Genomic DNA, 18,592 nt, shown 5'->3' on the forward strand with positions numbered 1-18,592 from the left:
CCTCTCATTTCGGTGACAGAAAGTTCTGGAATCAGAGAGGAGCCACAAATTTCCTTCCACCCAGCGTTCCCCCAAGTCTCCCGATAAAAATGGTACCTCACTTGTGTGGGTAGACCTAGCGGCTGCGAAAGGAAATCCCCCAAAACACTATCTGGACACATCAAAATTATCAAATACAAAACTACCTGTTTTTGCAGGGGGGCACCTGTGTTTTTGGTCCTAAAAAAATCACATTTTTCCCACATTTCTGTGTGGGATCACCGCACTGGGACACATTTCATACCACCCAATGTTCCCCTCAGTCTCCCGGTAAAAATAATACCTCATTTGTGTAGGTGGGCCAAGTGCTTGTGAAAGGGAAGAGCCAAAAACATGTCGATATTTAGGGGGAACAAAGGGGGTCCAAAAGGGCAGTTTGCAAAAAAACATTTTTAGGCTGACAAGTGCAGCAGAATTTTTATCGGTATAGATGAGACAATGCTGGGTGGTAGGAATTTTGTGGATTCCTGCAGATTCCGGAAGGTTCCATCACAAAAACGTGGGAAAAATGTGTGATTTCCAGCAAAGTTGGAGGTTTGCAGGGGATTGTGGGTACAAAAATGGTGCGGGCTGCATGTGAAACACACCACCCTGGAATCACCCAGATGCTTAGTTTTCAGATGTGTCTAGGTCTTGTGGCTTTTTCTACATGGCAGCGTCCCAAAGTCCATAAAGTGCAGCCCTCACCATTCCAAGTGGGACGATTTTGAGAGTAAGCCAAGTTCTCATGGCCCAAATGTAAAACTAAAACCCAAAATAATCAAATGTCTTCTTGCTTGCTGTGGGATAAGATGTTTTAGAGTGCGGGGAGAGCTGAAACACTGTTACCCCCTTCAGTTGAGGTGGGGGCGTAACCAGGCCCATACTGGTTGGTAGCCACCACCTCAATAGTTTTCTTTAAATTCCCTGGCATCTAGTAGACTTTTTACCCCCCCGGGGTGTGGATCAGGGGTAATTGCCCCATCTGCCCACTAGTGGGCAAAACAACTTTGGCCCCATTTATTTGGGGTGGGGGTATGGCCATACCCCCACCCTCTTATTTTTGGGAAAAGATGGGCCTTCCAAAAATAGGCCCATCTGCCCCCAATGGGGGGAAGATATGGCCAACAGTAATGTGCCCCCATGGGGAGTGACCCTTACCCAAGGGGCTGCCTCCCTAAAGAAAACACACGCATACACACATACCAATCCTGGTGCCTAAGTGGTTTCTGCCCCCATGGGGGCAGATTGGCCTAACAAAAATTGGCTGATCTGCCCCCAAAGGGGGCAGAAATGGTCTAAATACAATTTGCCCCCCAGGGGAGTGAACCTTGCCTAATGGGTCGCTCCCCATCTCTAAAAAAACAAACAAACAAAAAAAAACACAAAAACAAATGTGCCCTGGCGCCTAGAGGTTTCTGCCCCCCCTGGGGACAGATCGGCCTAATAACAATAGGCCGATCTGCCCCTGGGGGGGGCAGAAATGGCCTAAAATAAATGTAGCCCCCATCCCACCACCCCCCCCCAGGGGAGAGACCCTTGCCTACGGGGTCGCTCCCCTTGCGTGAAATTGTCGCAAAAAAAAAGATCCCTGGAGCCTAGTTGTTTCTGCCCCCCTTTGGGGCAGATTGACCTAAAATCGGCTGATCTGCCCCCAAGCTGGGGGCAGAAATGGTCTAAATACAATTTGCCCCCAGGGGAGCGACCCTTGCCTAATGGTTCACTCCCCATCTCTAAAAAAACAAACAAAACAAAAAACTAAAACAAAAAATTTGCCCTGGCGCCTAGAGGTTGATCGGCCTAATAACAATAGGCCGACCCCGCCTTTTCCCCTAGCGCCTTGAGACCCGCACGGGTGAGTAGCGCGCTTTATAAATGTTAATGATTTGATTTGATTTGATTTGATCTGCCCCAAATGGCCTAAAATAAATTTGCCCCCCAACCCCCGCGGGAGCGACCCTTGGGTCACATTGGTGCAAAAAAAAAAAAGATCTCCGGTGCCTAGTGGTTTCTGTCCCCCTTGGGGGCAGATTGGCCTCATACAAATAGGCCAATCTGCCCCCAGGGGGGGCAGAAATGGCCTAAATATAATTTGCCCCCTAGGGGAGCGACCCTTGCCTAAGGGGTCGCTCCCCAACTCTAAAAAAAAAAAATACAAAAAAAAAAAGATCCCTGATGCCTAGAGGTTTCGGCCTTTAAAAAAAATGCCCCCCCTGGGAGTGACCCTTGCCCAAGGGGTCGCTCCCTCATGCCAATTTCCTAAAACAAAATAAATCCCTGGTGTCTAGTGGGTGTTTTAGCAGCCGGATTGCCCTTCCATCCACGACCGGGGTGTGTGGGTGGGGGGCCCAAGGGAGGAGCGCTAGCGCTCCCCCCGGTTCCCGGGTGCAGGACAAGGTGATCTCGTCCAAGGCACCCGGGAACCGGTGCCATGGACGAGATCACCTCGTCCAAGGCACCCAACAGGTTAAGTTACTTACACCCACAAATGTACTACTTCATGCCACTCTACTTTATGCTATTCCACTCTACGCCACTCCACTCTACACCACTCTACTCTGTGGCACACCAATCTACTCTAAACCACTCTCCTCTACTCTACACCACGCTACTCCACTCCATCTCAACCCAATTTACACTTCTCCACTCTATTCCACTCTACACCACTCTATGCCACTCAACTTGACTCCACTCTGCCCTACTTTGCTCCATTCTACTCTACGCCACTACTTTCTATTCCACTTTATTCTGTCACTTCGCTCTATTTTATGCCATTCTACTCTACACCACTTTATGATGCTCTACACAACTCTACACCATGCCAATCAAATTTTATGCCACTCCAAATTATGCCACTCCACTTTATGCCACTCTATACCAGTCGACTTTATGCCACTCCACTCTACTGTATGCCACTCTAATCCATGCAATCCTACTCTATTCTACTCCATGTCTCTCTACACAACTGTAGGCCACTCCACGACAGTCTACTGTATGCCATTCTACTCTACCCCACTCTACTCCACTCTACACCACTCTAATCTAAGCTACTCCATGCTCTACCATGCCATTCCATGCCACTCTAAGCCACTTTACCCTGCTCTTAGTCACTCTTATCCACTCTGCCTCTCTACACCACTCTGTGCCACTCCATGCTGCTCCATGCCACTCCATGCCACACTACACCTATCCACTCTAGCCTATGACATGCCACGCCACTCCTGTCTATGCCACTCTACCCCACTCCATGCCACTCTTATCATTCCATACCACTCTGCACATCTCTACTCCAGTCCATGCCACTCCACTCTACATCACTCTACTCCATGCCACTCTACGCTACCCCATGCCACTCATCACCACCCCATGACATATATGACGCTACATAACTCTATTCCACTCTATGCCACTCCGTGCCACCCTATGCCTCTCTACACAGTTCCATGCCACTTCATTTCACTCTAAACCACTCCACTCTGCATTATTCCACTCTGCTCTTCGCCACACTCCTCTATGTCATTCTAAGCTACGCCACTCCACACCTCTCTACAACACTCTCTGGCACTCCACGCCAATCCATACCACACTATGCCACTTTACACAACTCCACTCCACTGTACACCACTCAACTTTACGCCACTCTGCGCTATGCCACACCACTCTATGCCATTTTATGCTACTCCACACCAGTCTGCAGCACTCTACACCACTCTCTGCCACTCCATGCCACTCTGCACAACTCTCCTTCACTCCACTCTGATGCTCCAGTCCATTCCATTCTAGTCCACTCCAATCTATGCCATACTGTGCCACGTTATTTTACGCCATTCTACTCTATGCCACTCCACTCTGCTGTATGCCCCTCTACTCCACATCACTGTACTATACGCCACTTGACGACACTCTACACAACTCTCTGCCACTCTACTAGACTCTACTCTTTCCTCTATTCCATTCCACTTTACTCTACACCATTTTGCATCACTCCACGTCACTAACACAAATATACTCCACTCCACCCTACACCACTCCACTCTATGCCACTATCTATACTCCTTGCCATCCCACTCCATGCCACAATACGCCACCCCACATCACTCTACTCTGTTCTACTCCGCTCTATGTCACTCCACTGTACGCCACTCCACTCTGCCACTATACTGTGTGTACTCCACGACACTCCACTCTGCCCCACTCCACTCTAAGGGCCAGATGTAGGTAGCCTTTTGCGTAAAACGCAGTTTGCGAGGCGCAAAAGGTTGAACGCGATGCAGAATCACATTTTGCGAGTCGGTACCGACTCGCAAAATGTGATTCTGTCTCGCAAATAGGAAGGGGTGTTCCCTTCCTATTTGCGACCGCATCGCGATGTAGAGTTGCTTTGTGACCGCGAAAGTGGTCGCAAACCAACTCGCAGTTACCACCAACTTGAAGTGGATGGTAACTCATTCGCAAAAGGGATGGGTCCTCATAGGACCCCTTCCCCTTTGTGAATGCCCACAAAAATATTTTTTCAGATCAGGCAGTGGTCCTATGGACCACTGCCTACTCTGAAAAAACCGAAACCAAATGGTTTCGGAATTTTTTCTGTTTGCAGCTCGTTTTCCTTTAAGGAAAACGGGCTGCAAAGAGAAAATAAAATACTGCTTTATTAAAAAAGCAGTCACGGACATGGTGGTCTGCTGTCTCCAGCAGGCCACCATCCCCGTGAGTGCCTAGATTCGCTATGGGGTCGCAAACTGCGACCCACCTCATGAATATTTATGAGGTGGGTCTTTGCGACCCCATAGCGAGTCGCAGAAGGTGTCTGAGACACCTTTCTGCATCTCGGTTTGCGAGTTGCAATTTGCGAGTCGCTATGACTCGCAAATTGCAAGTCGCAATTTGTAACTTACCTACATCTGGCCCTAAGCCTCTCTACTCTACACTACTCTATTCTACTCTATGCCACTCTACTCCACTCTGATCTACTCCACTCTACTATACGGCATTCTACGCCACACCACTCCATACCACTCCACTCTACACTGCTCCATGCTACTCAACGCCACTCCATGCCACTCTATACAAATCTAAGTCCTTGTCATCTCCGCTACTGCTCTCCCTCTGCTCTATGCCACACCAGTCCATTCCGTTTGATAGGGAAGGAACAGTATTCCTTACTTGTATCCTCAAGTGGCATTTCTGTGCATCTGAAGCCCACTCTGCCCACTCCCCGTCCATGGTCTCTTCCTTGGGAATCCCTCAAACTCTCTTTAGTTTGCCATAGGCTGTCTATTCTGAGAGCCTTTCTTCTCTGGGGGCCTTGGAATTTGACATAGCCAGACAAGTCCCCTTGCCTTGGCTGGCCCATGTAAAAATATTGGGCTCAAAGATATTTTAGGTCAACACCTCAGCTGTATCAAAAGATGAAAATGTAGTAACAAATGTGTCCAATTTGAGGGGCTGTGCACTCCATGGATAGGGTGTAAGTGACATTTCCTAGAAAGAAACTGGGCATTGGACCAATCCGAACTATCTGCTGAAATCAGACTCACCAATTCCTTCGCTTTCTCCTCATGTCAAGGATTTGTGTCAACCAGCCAGAGGTGTAAAGCCGTTCTCCTGCCACGCTCACCAGGACCTATCTATATATTTCCTTCAGCCTCAGATGAATTTCACCAGGAAGGTGACCATCTACCCATCGATCTCTGGAGGTGCAATTCTTGATTCACATGCAGGTAGATACAAAAGACATATTCATACACGCCTTCTCCTCCTAATGTCCAGGAACCCATCTACAGAGCTGGTTTACTTTAAGCATCTTTAGAAGACTATAATTACACGTGCAAACACGTGTACACACCAGGTGCACTGCAGGGTGCAGCAGCACGGGTGCAGCCTGATAAACTGCAGTATGAACTCCCATATATGCCAGACTCTTACTGCAAAAGAAGCAGCAATGCAGGGGAACGCCTCAGACACACACACACAGAGCAGCAATGCAACCTTCTCTGATCTACAGAGACTTATTACAACTCTGTAGCAGCAGTAGTGGGAATAAAAAATGTTCTAGCTTACGCGTCAAGAATTTTCAATTCTATTAAGGACATGGAGGCGAGGATTATGCTATCTCCTTCTTTACTGACCCAAATACAGCAGCCAATCAAAACACAGAAAAAACATAAACTACACATCCCATGATGCTCAGTCTTAGTATCACATGGTCCAATCACCTCCCGTGCCCTCTGTCCATAACAGCTATGACCCTCAATGTCACTTCCTCTTTCTTTGTCCAAATCCGACAATTTTGAACTTCTGAAACGAAACTTCTTACATAGTCGAAGAGCCCTCGGTCCTCAGACTCATAAGTGTAACTCAACTCTAGCTCAACTGGAACCAAGTCCTTAAAACTGTACCGGACAACAGATCCGAATAACGATGCTATCCAAGGAATATCACGAGTACTTCATTTAGTCTTCTGATCAGAACCTAGGAAATATAAAATAGTCAAAGGTAATATCACGTAATTTATTATATCAATAATACTTTAAGACCATACATATATTTCAGGGCGGGTAAATATAACATTGACATATAACCAAGATATTAAGAAAACATTTTACTCAAATAGTACTATTTTAATGGGAGGGATAATCCTCGCCTCCGTGTCTTTAATAGAATTGAAAATTCTTCACTCGTAAACTAGAATTTTTTTTATTCTATTTCAGGACCGGAGGCTCAGATTATGCTTGTTTTAAGCTGACTAATAACTACAGAAGCAACATCTACCACAGGTTTATGATTTGTTTTTCTAAATGTAGACTCAGAAGGCCAATCAGCTGCCTTCATAATGTTCTTCAGACGTGAACCTAATGCATACGTCTTTGGAGGCCATAGCCCTCTAACTGAATGGGCTCCAAATTGGTTGGTATCTATCCCTGCTTCATTCATTAACCATTTAATCCATCGAGATAGTGTGGCTGACGAGACTGGTTTGAAAGGTTTTTGTAAAGATATAAGCAACTGACCATTAGAATCTTGTCTGAATTCGTCTGTAACCACCTCATACTCCTTCAAACATTGAACTACGCAGAGTTTGGCATTATCCAGAAACATTGGGTATGATACTGACCTGCAATTAGTTTTTGTCAGTCTGGTAATTGTAAACGTAACACCTTCAGGAGTGTAAACCCTACCAGCCAAGTCCAAGACTTTGACATCTGAGACTCTCTTACAAGAGATCAAGCAGAGTAACATTGTCAATTTTGCAGAAATCTGCTTACGAGACAGATATCTATTGGATTGCCAGGAATCTAAAAATCTCAAAATAATGTTCACGTCCCATAAAACTGAATATCTGGTTTGAGGGGGATTAGATAAGCGAATACCTCTAATTAACTTACAAATAAGAGGATGTTCCCCCACAGGCTTGCCCTCAATATGAACATGACCGGCTGAAATTGCCGATCCAAAATTATTAATGGTTCTATAAACTAAACCTGAACCTACTAATTCTGCCAGAAAGTTTACTATCATATCAACACCTGATTCCACGGGATTAATACTCTGTCTATCACACCAATCACTCCATTTGCGCCATGCAGAGGCATATCTTTTATGAGTGCCTACCGCCCAAGCTTGCTTGATGAAATCAGCAGCTTGTTGCCAAATTCCTGGGGAATTGCATCTTGTCCTGAAACCCTCCAAGCCATCAATGTTAGTTTTCCTGAAATGATCATTGGATGTTGATGGTTCTCCGGATTCAAGAGAAGATCTGGACGTGGGGGAATGAGAAGCGGGGAGCACAAGCTAACTGTAGAGCAAGTGGGAACCAAGGCTGAGCTCTCCAAAAAGGAGTCACTAATATGATCTCTGCTTTCCTGCGCCTTATCTGAGAGAGAACTCTGGGAATCATTAGAAATAGAGGGAATGCAACCCCCCGAAATCTTGAACAGTCCTGAAGGAAGACATCTGTCGCCGGTGCCAGAGGATCCGGCCGCCCACTGAAGAATTTTGGGATCTGGGTATTGAGCCGAGAGGCAAATAGATCCACTTCGCATGGGCCCCACACTTTGATTATCTGTAAGAAAATTACTGGATCTGGCCTCCAGTCACTGGAATCCGTTAAATACCTGGAGTTCCAGTCCGCTATTGTGTTCTGATCGCCTGGGAGATATCCTACCAGGACAATCAGACAATGATTGAGACAATAATGCCAGAACTCCTTGGCTATCTCCGCCGGGATTCTGGATTTCGTTCCCCCTAACTTGTTGATGTACTTCACTGCTGAGATGTTGTCCATTCCCAACAGTATACAGCAATCCGTTTTCTGAGGGGAAAGGCTCCTTATGGCAAATGTGCCTGCTAGAAGCTCTAGACAATTGATATGCAGAGTCTGTTCCCAAGTCGACCATCGACCACCGGTTACTAAGGAGCCGCAGCGAGCTCCCCACTCCCAACGGCTGGTGTCGGATTATATCACTATTTCCGGAAGAGAACGGAATATCGCTCTGCCGTGCCAAGCTTCCATGTGTTGAAGCCACCAACGAATCTCTGCCTTTAGTTCATTGGTCAGGGGGATCATCTCCGAGTAACTCAGGCCCTGTTGCAAATGTCTGATCTTGAGTCTTTGTAAGGCCCAATGATGCAGGGGGGCTGGGAAGATTGCCTGAACCGAAGAGGCCAAAAGGCCCACTATTCTGGCAATGTTCCTCAATGATATCATCTGATTGGATAGAGCAGATCTCAATTCTCTCTTGATACTTCGAATTTTCTGAGACGGGAGAATCAGTTGCGAGCGAAAAGAATCTATCTTGAACCCCAGGAAGTCTATCACTTGGGAGGGTTCCAATAATGACTTCTGCACATTGATAAGAAAACCCAGATCCTGCAGAATACTGATGGTCCATTCCAGCTGAGACCTGAGTGTTTGAGGGTTCTGCGCCATCAACAGAATGTCGTCCAGATATATTATCAAGCGGACTCCCTTGGTCCTCAGCCATTCCATCACTGGTCTCAACAGTTTTGTGAAGCACCAGGGGGCTGACGAGAGGCCAAAGGGAAGCGCATTGAATTCTAGGCAATGTCCCTTCCAAAGGAACTGTAGGAACCGCCTGTGAGGGGGGAAATGGGGACCGAAAGATAAGCATCCTTTAGGTCTAGACGGACCATCCAATCTCCTTCTAACAGGATATCTCACAACATGTGGATTCCTTCCATCTTGAAGTGTCTGTATGATATCCAGTAGTTTAAATCCTTTAGATTCAATACTAGACGATGGCCTCCACCTTTTTTGTCTTCGACAAATATGGGGCTGAGGAATCCTGAAGGATGGGGGGATGAGAAACTCACCGCACCTTTGTCTAACAAAGCCTGAACCTCTATGTCTGTAAAGGTCTGATCTGCGAGGGAAAAAGACATTTGAGTTGTATGGGTTAGTTGAGTAGGAGTCCCGATGAATTCCAGATGAAACCCTAAAACTGTTTGAAGAATCCAGGGATCCCCTGAAATCTTTTTCCAGTTTTCCAGAAACAGTCCCACTCTGCCCCCAAAACGAACCTGAGAATAATGAATAATGCTCACCTGAATAACTGGATTCCTGGATTGCTCCTTGTTGGCCTCTACGGGGACCTCTTCGATATCTGGGACGGCCTCCTCTATTGCGAGTGGGGTAGAAGGTGGTGTACGCCTGGTCGTTATACCAACCTCCTCTTCCTCTCGGATAATAGTTTTGAGGACTTTGGAAGGTTCCTCGGCCGGGCATACGTCCTCCAAAACGTCCAGCCCTGGCAAAAAGGCTTCTTTTAAACACTTTTTTAAGCGACATTTGCGCTTTATCTAGGGATAAAAATGTGGAGCAGAATTTGGCCAATTCCTTGATAAAGGATGAACCAAATAGAAGGCCATCTGCAGAAGGACCAGCTTCAGAACAGGCGAGATCCGTTAACTTAGGATCAATCCTCATGAGGATCGACTTTTGTCGTTCTGATGATATAGCGCAATTTGCATTGCCTAAAAAACACAGGGACCTCTGGGCCCAACCAATCAGGACATCTGTGTCCATAGGCGTACCCGATTCTTTGGCCAGAAATGCCATATCAAGGATCTTTGTCAGGGGGCATGTGGCGTCAAGTAATTTGTCTTGGCATAAACGCCAGGATCTATCTAGACCCTTCTTAGGGTCTTTGCCGAACTTTTTCATGAATGTGACCATCGTAGGGACTATGTCTGGGGTGTCCGTCACTTTCTGGTCCAAGTCTGGTCTGGGGCATTCCGCTCTAAGGCGTGACTGAACCTCCTTATCAAAACTCTTCCTGATATTGTTGTGGACATACTGCGCCACTTCTGAAAAGAGGGTCCAATTGGAGGCTCTTGGGTGGACAATCTCCGTCGGGTCGAAATCTAGGACTCTAGGGGTGGATGCCTGTTTTTTAGGCTTTTTAAGGGGGCCCGGAGTATCAGGGTCATCAGAGAGAGTGGAAGAGGAGTCAGAATCATTAGAGGATTGGGAAGCAATCATGTCTTTTTTAGAGCAGTAGTTGTGCTCAGCAGCATGTTTTTTACGTAATTTATTAAATGCTTCTTCATGTAAACCACCAGAAGTCTCCTCACTTCCCTCTAGGTCTTTAGATTTTGATTTGCCTTTCGACTTTTTCTCATTTAGAGAAGGTTGTTGTTCTTGAATCCAGCCCTGGGACCTGGCGTAGTCAATGAGTTGCCGTGAGAAGGGACCTAAAGCTCTCACCAGGGCATCGTTGACAGATTGTTGGACCCTATTGTCGAGGGCTTCAACGAGGTTAACCTCGAGCTGATTACCCAGCTCCTCAGGGTAGTGCCCTGTATCATTCTCACTCCAATGATCCATCAGATTTGCTTCAAAATATATATAAAATTGAATAGGGGGAGTGCAAAAACCCCTGCCAGGCAATATGAGCCCAATAGAAGGTGGAAGGAGCAGCCTGGTAAAGGCACTGTAGGTAGAACCTCGAATGTTTTACAGCCCAAGCTCTATTATTATAAGCTGGGCGTCAGGGAGCCAAAGAATCTTGAACAGGGAGAATACACCGGGATTCAGCTGTTCCACGCGTCCGCTATCGAGCCGATCTGTCAGGAAACTGACAAGATGGGCTCGATGCGAGCAGGGAAGCGCTAGTACTAGAAATGAAAAGGGGACTACACAAACGCCGTGTAGATTGGTCCTGCTCCCTCTCCACAGGGGATAAAGCTCAAAATAACGGCACTAAGCCGAAGGCAAATAGAACGCTCAAGGCGTTTAAACAAAAGCAATGAAGCGCGCAAAATCGCGTCGCTACGATATCAACAATGAACAATAACCATACACAGAGCATACATTAAGAATAAACTGAGTAAATATAAAAGCCACTTATCTGCTGCGAAGCAGCAAAGAAAGAGGAAGTGACCTTGAGGGTCATAGCTTTTATGGACAGAGGGCACGGGAGGAGATTGGACCATGTGATACTAAGACTGAGCATCATGGGATGTGTAGTTTATGTTTTTTCTGTGTTTTGATTGGCTGCTGTATTTGGGTCAGTAAAGAAGGAGATAGCATAATCTGAGCCTCCGGTCCTGAAATAGAATTTATTTCCACTTATAATGAACATATATAAATGTAACAAACTTTTCAGAGAAGATAAAAACGCACAAAATAATTTAAGGTCTCAAAAGATGTGCCCTCTGTGAGGCTCGAACTCACGACCTTCAGATTATGAGACTGACGCGCTGCCTACTGCGCTAAGAAGGCTCTGAAGATACTGTAGTAATCAGTCTCTGATAACCCGTGTTCCCTGCGAGGAGGTGACACTTCATATGGTATGTTTTCACAATATTGACATTCTGCGTCATCCAGTGCTTTAAATGGAAAAATAGAAGTGCAGGTACTCTCCAATTAAAAGTATTACGTTTTTCTTGAGGTGTGCCGGTACTCTCCCTCTCAAAATAAAAAAATGCCGGTACTCAGTACCGGAGAGTACCGGCCCATTTAAAGCACTGGCGTCATCACTCTGAATAGTCCACCTTATAAATTTACAACAGACAATATCTTTAAACGAATGTGCGTCACTTCCGCTGGCAAGCACACACTGACCGGAAATTGCCGCCGACAAAGCGAGACCAGTTCATGTTGACGCAACTAAGTTTCTCCCGAGGGGAGCTGGAGCAGGGAGTTATCCACCGAGACTGAGTGATAACTTTATTCTCAAGGCGGTGTCTGGGCGAGTTCTAGAGAAGAAAGTTAGTTTGGGTGAATTTGATTCAATGTAACAAATAAAACAACAATGGCCAGAGTATTTACTTGAAAATAACACACCGTGAAAATGTGTCCAAAGGACAGCATCCGTTCTGAGCACTACCCTTCGACCTAGTCTATAATATCCCAAAATGTGTCACATTCGTAAGCAGAGATCGGAAGAGTGAGTCCTGATGTGGAGCAAAAGCCATACTGTGGAGTCAGTCAGTTCTTTCCCACAGGAGCACCGGGTAGCAGATGTGTGAAGCATTTTTACTGTCGGACACGCTCAAATTTAGCGTTTGTGAGCATAAAAATGCTTTACATGTGTACTAATCCCATTTTAGTTGCCCGGAAAGTTTCCCTGTTTTAGGCGTCCCTTCCAAATACCAATACAAGTATCATCTAATTCTTGTTGGGTTCCAGAGTAGCGTGCTACTCACCGAAAAGCGCTTCACCTCCTCGTCAGGGGTAGTAAGCGCTATATAAATACGATTACAATACAATACAATCTGTGTAAATGCCTAGTGACCAAAATGCATTGGCAAAAAAAACACCTGAAGTGTTACTGACCCTGAAGCTGGTGTGGGATCCCATTCGCAAAAGGAAAGGGTCCCCTTTAGGAATTTCTACTTTGTGAATAATAACAAAAAATATGCTAGGGAGTAGGCAGTGGTCCACGGGGTCAATTCCAACGCTCAAACAAACAAAATAAAAAGCTATTTTTTAAATTGAATGCATCCTTTCCTTTAAGGAACTGGCTGCATTAAAAATAAAAGTTTATTTTATTGGTGGTCAATCACAGACCTGTGGCTGTATTACAGTAAGTGCTCCGGGGATGCTAGGGGTATGTGCACTGTCTGTGAGGTTCTCAATCATGATAAATTAGGCACTGCATAGGTGGCAAGTTTCCTAAGTCCATGAGTGAGTAGCTACTCCAATTTTTTTTAATTTTTTTTTGCATTCTGAATCATGTAGTCCTGGTTGTAATGATTGCTGGGATAAACCTAACAGCAAAGAAACTTGGTAGGTCTCGGACTTTGTAGCCGAAATATCTTTTGGAGGATTTAGGAGTTGATAGGATGATTGAGGGTGGCTAATTTTCCATTATTTGGGACAAGCGAAGGCAGGAAGCCATCTGGACACATTTTCTAGAGGATGTGGAAAAACATTGTGTGAGGTCAATGAGCTCATTTTAGGGGGTTGATGTTTTATTCCATATCTCACTCCTCCAAATCAGGTTCCTTGTTCCTGTAACTGCCCGTTAAGCTTGTCAAATGTTATTACAGCCTCATAGTGTTTTTGAATTGCAATCCCTGGACATTCTATTGCAGGAAGCCTTGACTCCTCAATATCCCACCCTTGAAGAGTCAAGTGCACCAAAGAGAGTCATTTGATTATTTAATTGTGATTAAACAGTAATTTATCCCTAGGCCACCAATAGTAAACAAGAATAGTGACTCTATACTGGGCGTAATGGCCTACTGCCCCAGGACCCAGAGAAATATCTCACAATCTCCTTCTATCTTTTGCCCTTATCTGCAGACAGTGCAAGGATTCAGAGTCTCACTTAGATTTTGGTGGACGGGTTATTCTGTCACTAACGTTACGGATATCCCCTCCACTGTATTTCGATCCCCATAGACTATAATAGGATCGTAATACGGCAGACGGTATATCCATCACATATTAACCCCATCTGCCAAACTGTAAATCAGGACCCAAGTGACAGTTTAGGTAGCGAGGGCTATAAAACAAAAACCTTGACCAGAACCTCAACAAGGTGGACAATCCACTGGGATGGGCAGCGAGCGCTTCAAACTCCCTCACCCCATCACTCGGTGTGGCCCAATGGGTGAGTTTTAGCCACAGAGCTGTGACACTTGACATCTCATCTTGACTTAAATACTTTTTACCAACAAAGACTAAGGTTTGTATAGGCATGCTGCTTTGTTCACGTCATAACATAATAAGTGATTTGTGGGATATAATTTGAGATGGTAAAGACTAAGGTTTGTATAGGCATGCTGCTTTGTTCACGTCATAACATAATAAGTGATTTGTGGGATATAATTTGAGATGGTAAAGACTAAGGTTTGTATAGGCATGCTGCTTTGTTCACGTCATAACATAATAAGTGATTTGCGGGATATAATTTGAGATGGTAAAGACTAAGGTTTGTATAGGCATGCTGCTTTGTTCACGTCATAACATAATAAGTGATTTGCGGGATATAATTTGAGATGGTAAAGACTAAGGTTTGTATAGGCATGCTGCTTTGTTCACGTCATAACATAATAAGTGATTTGCGGGATATAATTTGAGATGGTAAAGACTAAGGTTTGTATAGGCATGCTGCTTTGTTCACGTCATAACATAATAAGTGATTTGCGGGATATAATTTGAGAAGGTATAGAGTCATCCATGACTGGAGCTCCCTTGTGGTCTTAAGGACTTTGGTATTCTGGTTATGTCTTCTGGGGAGTACACTTCCTTTATAGCTGCATATTTTCAGTGTAAAGGTGAAAAAGAGACCATTTTAGGACCGTGCCACATATTACCGTCTGTTCTTTGATGATATTTAGCAGGGAGGCATGGCTGACTGTGTCAAAAGCTGCAGACAGGTTCAGAAGAGCAGGAAGGCATGATTCACGTTAGTCTAAGATGCACATTGCCAGTTATTTGTAACATTGCCCCATCTGCAGCTTCTTCTAAAGCCGCATGGCGGCCATCTAGTAAGCTGTTTTCTTCTATGAAGTATTTCCGCGGTTTGACAACACATCTTTCAAAGACCTTCACTATGAAGGGGCAGGGTTGAAGGTTGTTAAGCTCTTCAGGGCCTGAGTCAGGTTTGTGTGAAATGAGGAGCCATCTGTAAAGTTTTTAGACAAAGATCCCCTTGCGTTAGAGACGAGTTAATCAGCTTTGTGACCTAAGCAGAGAGAGTGAGACCTCTACACTTCGTTATATTTGCCGGAATAAGGTCAGTGAAATGGGCGGAAGTACTTGGGCAAATTATTGTGTTCATCAGGTCCCTTTCAATACGCATCTTAAGGATTTGGTGGGCCCTGGGCCAAAGCTATTTTGGGGGCCCCTGTTCAGAACAGGTTTGAATTTATGGTGCAATTTCAGCTCTTTCTTGCCCTCTTTGACCAGGTGACTGACAGCGCACAGGCGCAATTGTCCAAATTCTAAGTGTGTTTACATCCATAAGTGGCTTTGAATGGCCTCATCGATACAGAGAAAGGCAAGGAGGCGGAAATCGCTGCGTTGCCTGACTCTGCACTATGGAGTCAGTTCATTGGCATTTCGGCGGGTCTTCCCATGCAACACCCATGGATTTTGACGCTGCCCCACATTTACAAGAACTTGTAACCCTTTATGAGGCTCCTTAGAATGCCCTTACTAGGACAAATTTACTGTCACATTTATCCTTGATACGAATTTCTTTGAGCGGGTTTTCTTTTTTTAATAAAATGCATAAGTTGACTGTTGGACTCTGCTTTTCAAGCTCTGCCCCTCGTGACTCCACCCCTTTCCTCTGCCACACCTTGATCCCTAATTTATGGGTTTCCAGAGTAAATGTTTTCCAAACCCAGCACTGCTGACGAAGCTCCTGTGCTGCAACTGCCCACTGGAAGTATTGCAGCCCTCCTGAGTAAAACAGGCAACATCTCTCCCTCCCCACCAGGGTGCACTGTGCATGCTTGGTTGGGTCGGGAGGGGTTAACAGGTCATACCTACAGGTACACAATCGCAAGGCCTCTGCACTGAGAGTACCGACAAGTCACAGCACACTCATTATCATACACAGAGACACAACACATCCCCACACTAATTGCACGAAATATTTTCAATGCAAACTAGTATTTTTGTCTTTACCAGTGCTTGTTGAGGAAACATGCTTCATTGACAAATAATGTATATATGGATCAGAACAAGCTTCGCCCACCTGTATGTTTTAATATGAGATATCAGATTTAATTCTCGTCTTGATCCGAATGAGCCTCGTTTATCTGTGTTTTAATAGGACATATTCATACATGCCAATATTTTAAATAAGCAAAGTGGGAGATTTTTACAAAATAATGGGGAGAATGTGTTTCCTCTATTGACTTCTATTAGTGCAAAGGCAATTTAAGTCAGGACACAGCCAAAAACAGTGTCACTTTTGGCTCCAAAAATCGGGACTCTCCCGTCTGAATCGGGTCCGCTTGCATGCAGGGATGCAGCTGAGGGGTGAAGCCGCGGCCCCAACCTGCCGCACATCGAGTGACGTGCGCACCCTGGGCCCAGCAGCTGGACCGTCCCGTGTTTTTGAGTGACAGGGCTGGTGGCCACTCAGATGGGCGGTGCTTGCGAGGGGCGCGGTCTATGCTCCAATCAGGCTCCAGCGTGTGCTGCAGGTACCTTCTGGTCCTCCCTTCGGGGAGGGTGCAGTGCACGAGGCCGGAGGGGGGAGTGTGTAGGGGGGGGGGGCTGCATGAATCAGAAAGTAGGGTGGGGAGCTGTGGGAGGGATGGGAAGTGCAACTGATACGTGCACTCGTGGGGGGCCGCACCCCAGCTCTGGCCGGGTGTACGGAGCGCACACCCGGTACCGGTGCGGGCAGTGCCAGACACGAGGACACCACGTGCACACCTACTCACAGCTGGCTCCATAGCTCAGGGGTTAGAGCACTGGTCTTGTAAACCAGGGGTCGCGAGTTCAAATCTCGCTGGGGCCTCGTACAGTTTTACTTTAAATTTTTATTTTTCTTTCCACAGCACAAGCACCGCGGTCAGCTGTTTTTAAATCCTGTTTGCATCGAAAAATACATAAGTTGAAAACGTTGCCAATTGAACACGTGACTTCGGTAGTGCATCATACGTGCCAACACTGGGGAAGCAGAGAGAGGGAGGATTTAAAGAACTAACCGGGTGGATTTATTTTCTCCATTCTCTTGGAGTGAAATGGATAACATTTCATGCGGGAGAAAACTAAACGACTGCCGCTTGGCTTTAACAATCAGAATCTTTTAGAACTCTGTCTGAATGATGGAATGGGCCAGAGGGCTCGTCCCATGAAATGCATCACGCCATCGATGCCTCGCTGACTAGGGTGACCAGGCGTCCCGGATTTGCCAGGACAGACCCGGTTTTCCACCAGCTGTCCCGGCGGATTTCGGGAAATTTAGCTCATGTCCCGGTTTTTAAAGAGAGCCACCTGAAAACTGTAAGAAGCAATTTTTTTTGTTTTCTAAAGCAGAAACACAAAGCAGGTGTCATTGGAAAGCTATTTAATTAACAGGCATTATTCTGGCTTTAAAAATAGCATTTGATTTGTGTTCTTAGTGCCTCTTCTGTAATTCTGTGGTGATGAGCGCTGTCATTCTCGGCGCTCGGTTGAACAAAACATGTTGTCCTTCTTCTATTTTTGTGAAATGTCCCTGTTTTTGGCTTAAACAATTCTGGTCACCCTATCACTGACATGTTTAAACCTGAACAATACACCCCTTTGAACATATCACATATTTTGCCATAACAAAGTCCCAACCTATTGCTACAACCCCACCGAGCTGACCTGCCCGCCCAGCAGCGAAACCAGCCTTATTGGGGCCTGTAAACCATCACCACACCTGCCACTCAGAAAACCCCCTGCTTACAGGCCGTTTTCTGTTCTTCTCCCAAAAACAAGGTTTCCCCTTTTACAAATAGCCTTGTCACTCTAATTTGCATTAGGTATAACAACATTCATATCAAAGAGAGATACCCACCCAGAGTCAGCTTTAGGGCGGTGCGAACAGTGCGGCCGCACAGGGTGCTCACCTGAATCGGGGGGGGGGCGCTGTATTTAGCATTATCTTAGAAACTTTCGATTTAAAACAAATGCTGAAAAGTTCCCTCTGCGTCCAGCCTTCATAAAAAAAGTTAAAATGTCAAGATACCGCTTATGATTAATGTTCCTGCTAGGGGGGAGAGATGGGAGTTTTGTCTAGAGGCAGCTTTGATTCGCCATAAAGTAGCGCAGAGGGTTAATGTGCCTGCTGCAAAAAACAGAACTATATTTTATGTGGCTAGCTTAGTGGATTAGTAAAGCCAAACTTTACAAGCCCTTTAAAACAAATGAATGTATATGAAGGGTGGGGGGGCTATGGAGAGAGAAGGGGCATATTTACTGGGTGGTAGTGAGGGAATCCGAGGAGGTGGTCATGGGGTGGGGGCACTAAAAAAGATTGTCGCACAGGGCGCCACCAGCACTAAAGCCATCCCTGTGCCCACCGTTGTCCTTAAATACGTGTCTGCCTTCAGAAGGCGATGTTGGAATGTCCCAGTACCCATTTGTCATCCGCAAGACAAGGATTGGAGT

At 45.8% G+C, this 18,592-nt stretch overlaps 1 protein-coding gene and 2 non-coding genes across 3 annotated transcripts; 1 reads left to right on the forward strand and 2 right to left on the reverse strand.

The window, feature by feature from the left end:
- Window positions 1-6,131: 6,131 nt before the first annotated feature.
- On the reverse strand, window positions 6,132-11,377 carry LOC138293595 (uncharacterized). The gene is made up of 2 exons (XM_069232865.1): window positions 9,583-11,377; window positions 6,132-6,489 (listed from the first exon to the last, which is right to left on the reverse strand). The coding sequence occupies exons 1-2, from the start codon at window positions 10,862-10,864 to the stop codon at window positions 6,467-6,469; spliced, it is 1,305 nt and encodes a 434-aa protein (XP_069088966.1). The 5' UTR covers window positions 10,865-11,377; the 3' UTR covers window positions 6,132-6,466.
- A 311-nt stretch (window positions 11,378-11,688) lies between these two features.
- TRNAM-CAU (transfer RNA methionine (anticodon CAU)) lies at window positions 11,689-11,761 on the reverse strand. Its single transcript has one exon. It is a non-coding gene; the product is annotated as a tRNA-Met (tRNA).
- A 5,136-nt stretch (window positions 11,762-16,897) lies between these two features.
- Window positions 16,898-16,970, forward strand: TRNAT-UGU (transfer RNA threonine (anticodon UGU)). The gene has a single exon. It is a non-coding gene; the product is annotated as a tRNA-Thr (tRNA).
- Window positions 16,971-18,592: the final 1,622 nt, after the last annotated feature.

This window comes from Pleurodeles waltl, chromosome 4_2, assembly GCF_031143425.1.
Source record: "Pleurodeles waltl isolate 20211129_DDA chromosome 4_2, aPleWal1.hap1.20221129, whole genome shotgun sequence".
NCBI classification, from domain to species: domain Eukaryota; kingdom Metazoa; phylum Chordata; class Amphibia; order Caudata; family Salamandridae; genus Pleurodeles; species Pleurodeles waltl.

Bases quoted from the DNA above. Each gene is read 5' to 3' on its own strand.
- LOC138293595 (XM_069232865.1), bottom strand. From the start codon at position 10,864: ATGGATCATTGGAGTGAGAATGATACAGGGCACTACCCTGAGGAGCTG. The intron at 6,490-9,582 runs GTGAGCATTATT...TATATTTCCTAG, and splicing joins CCAGGAATCCAGTTATTCAG to GTTCTGATCAGAAGACTAAA.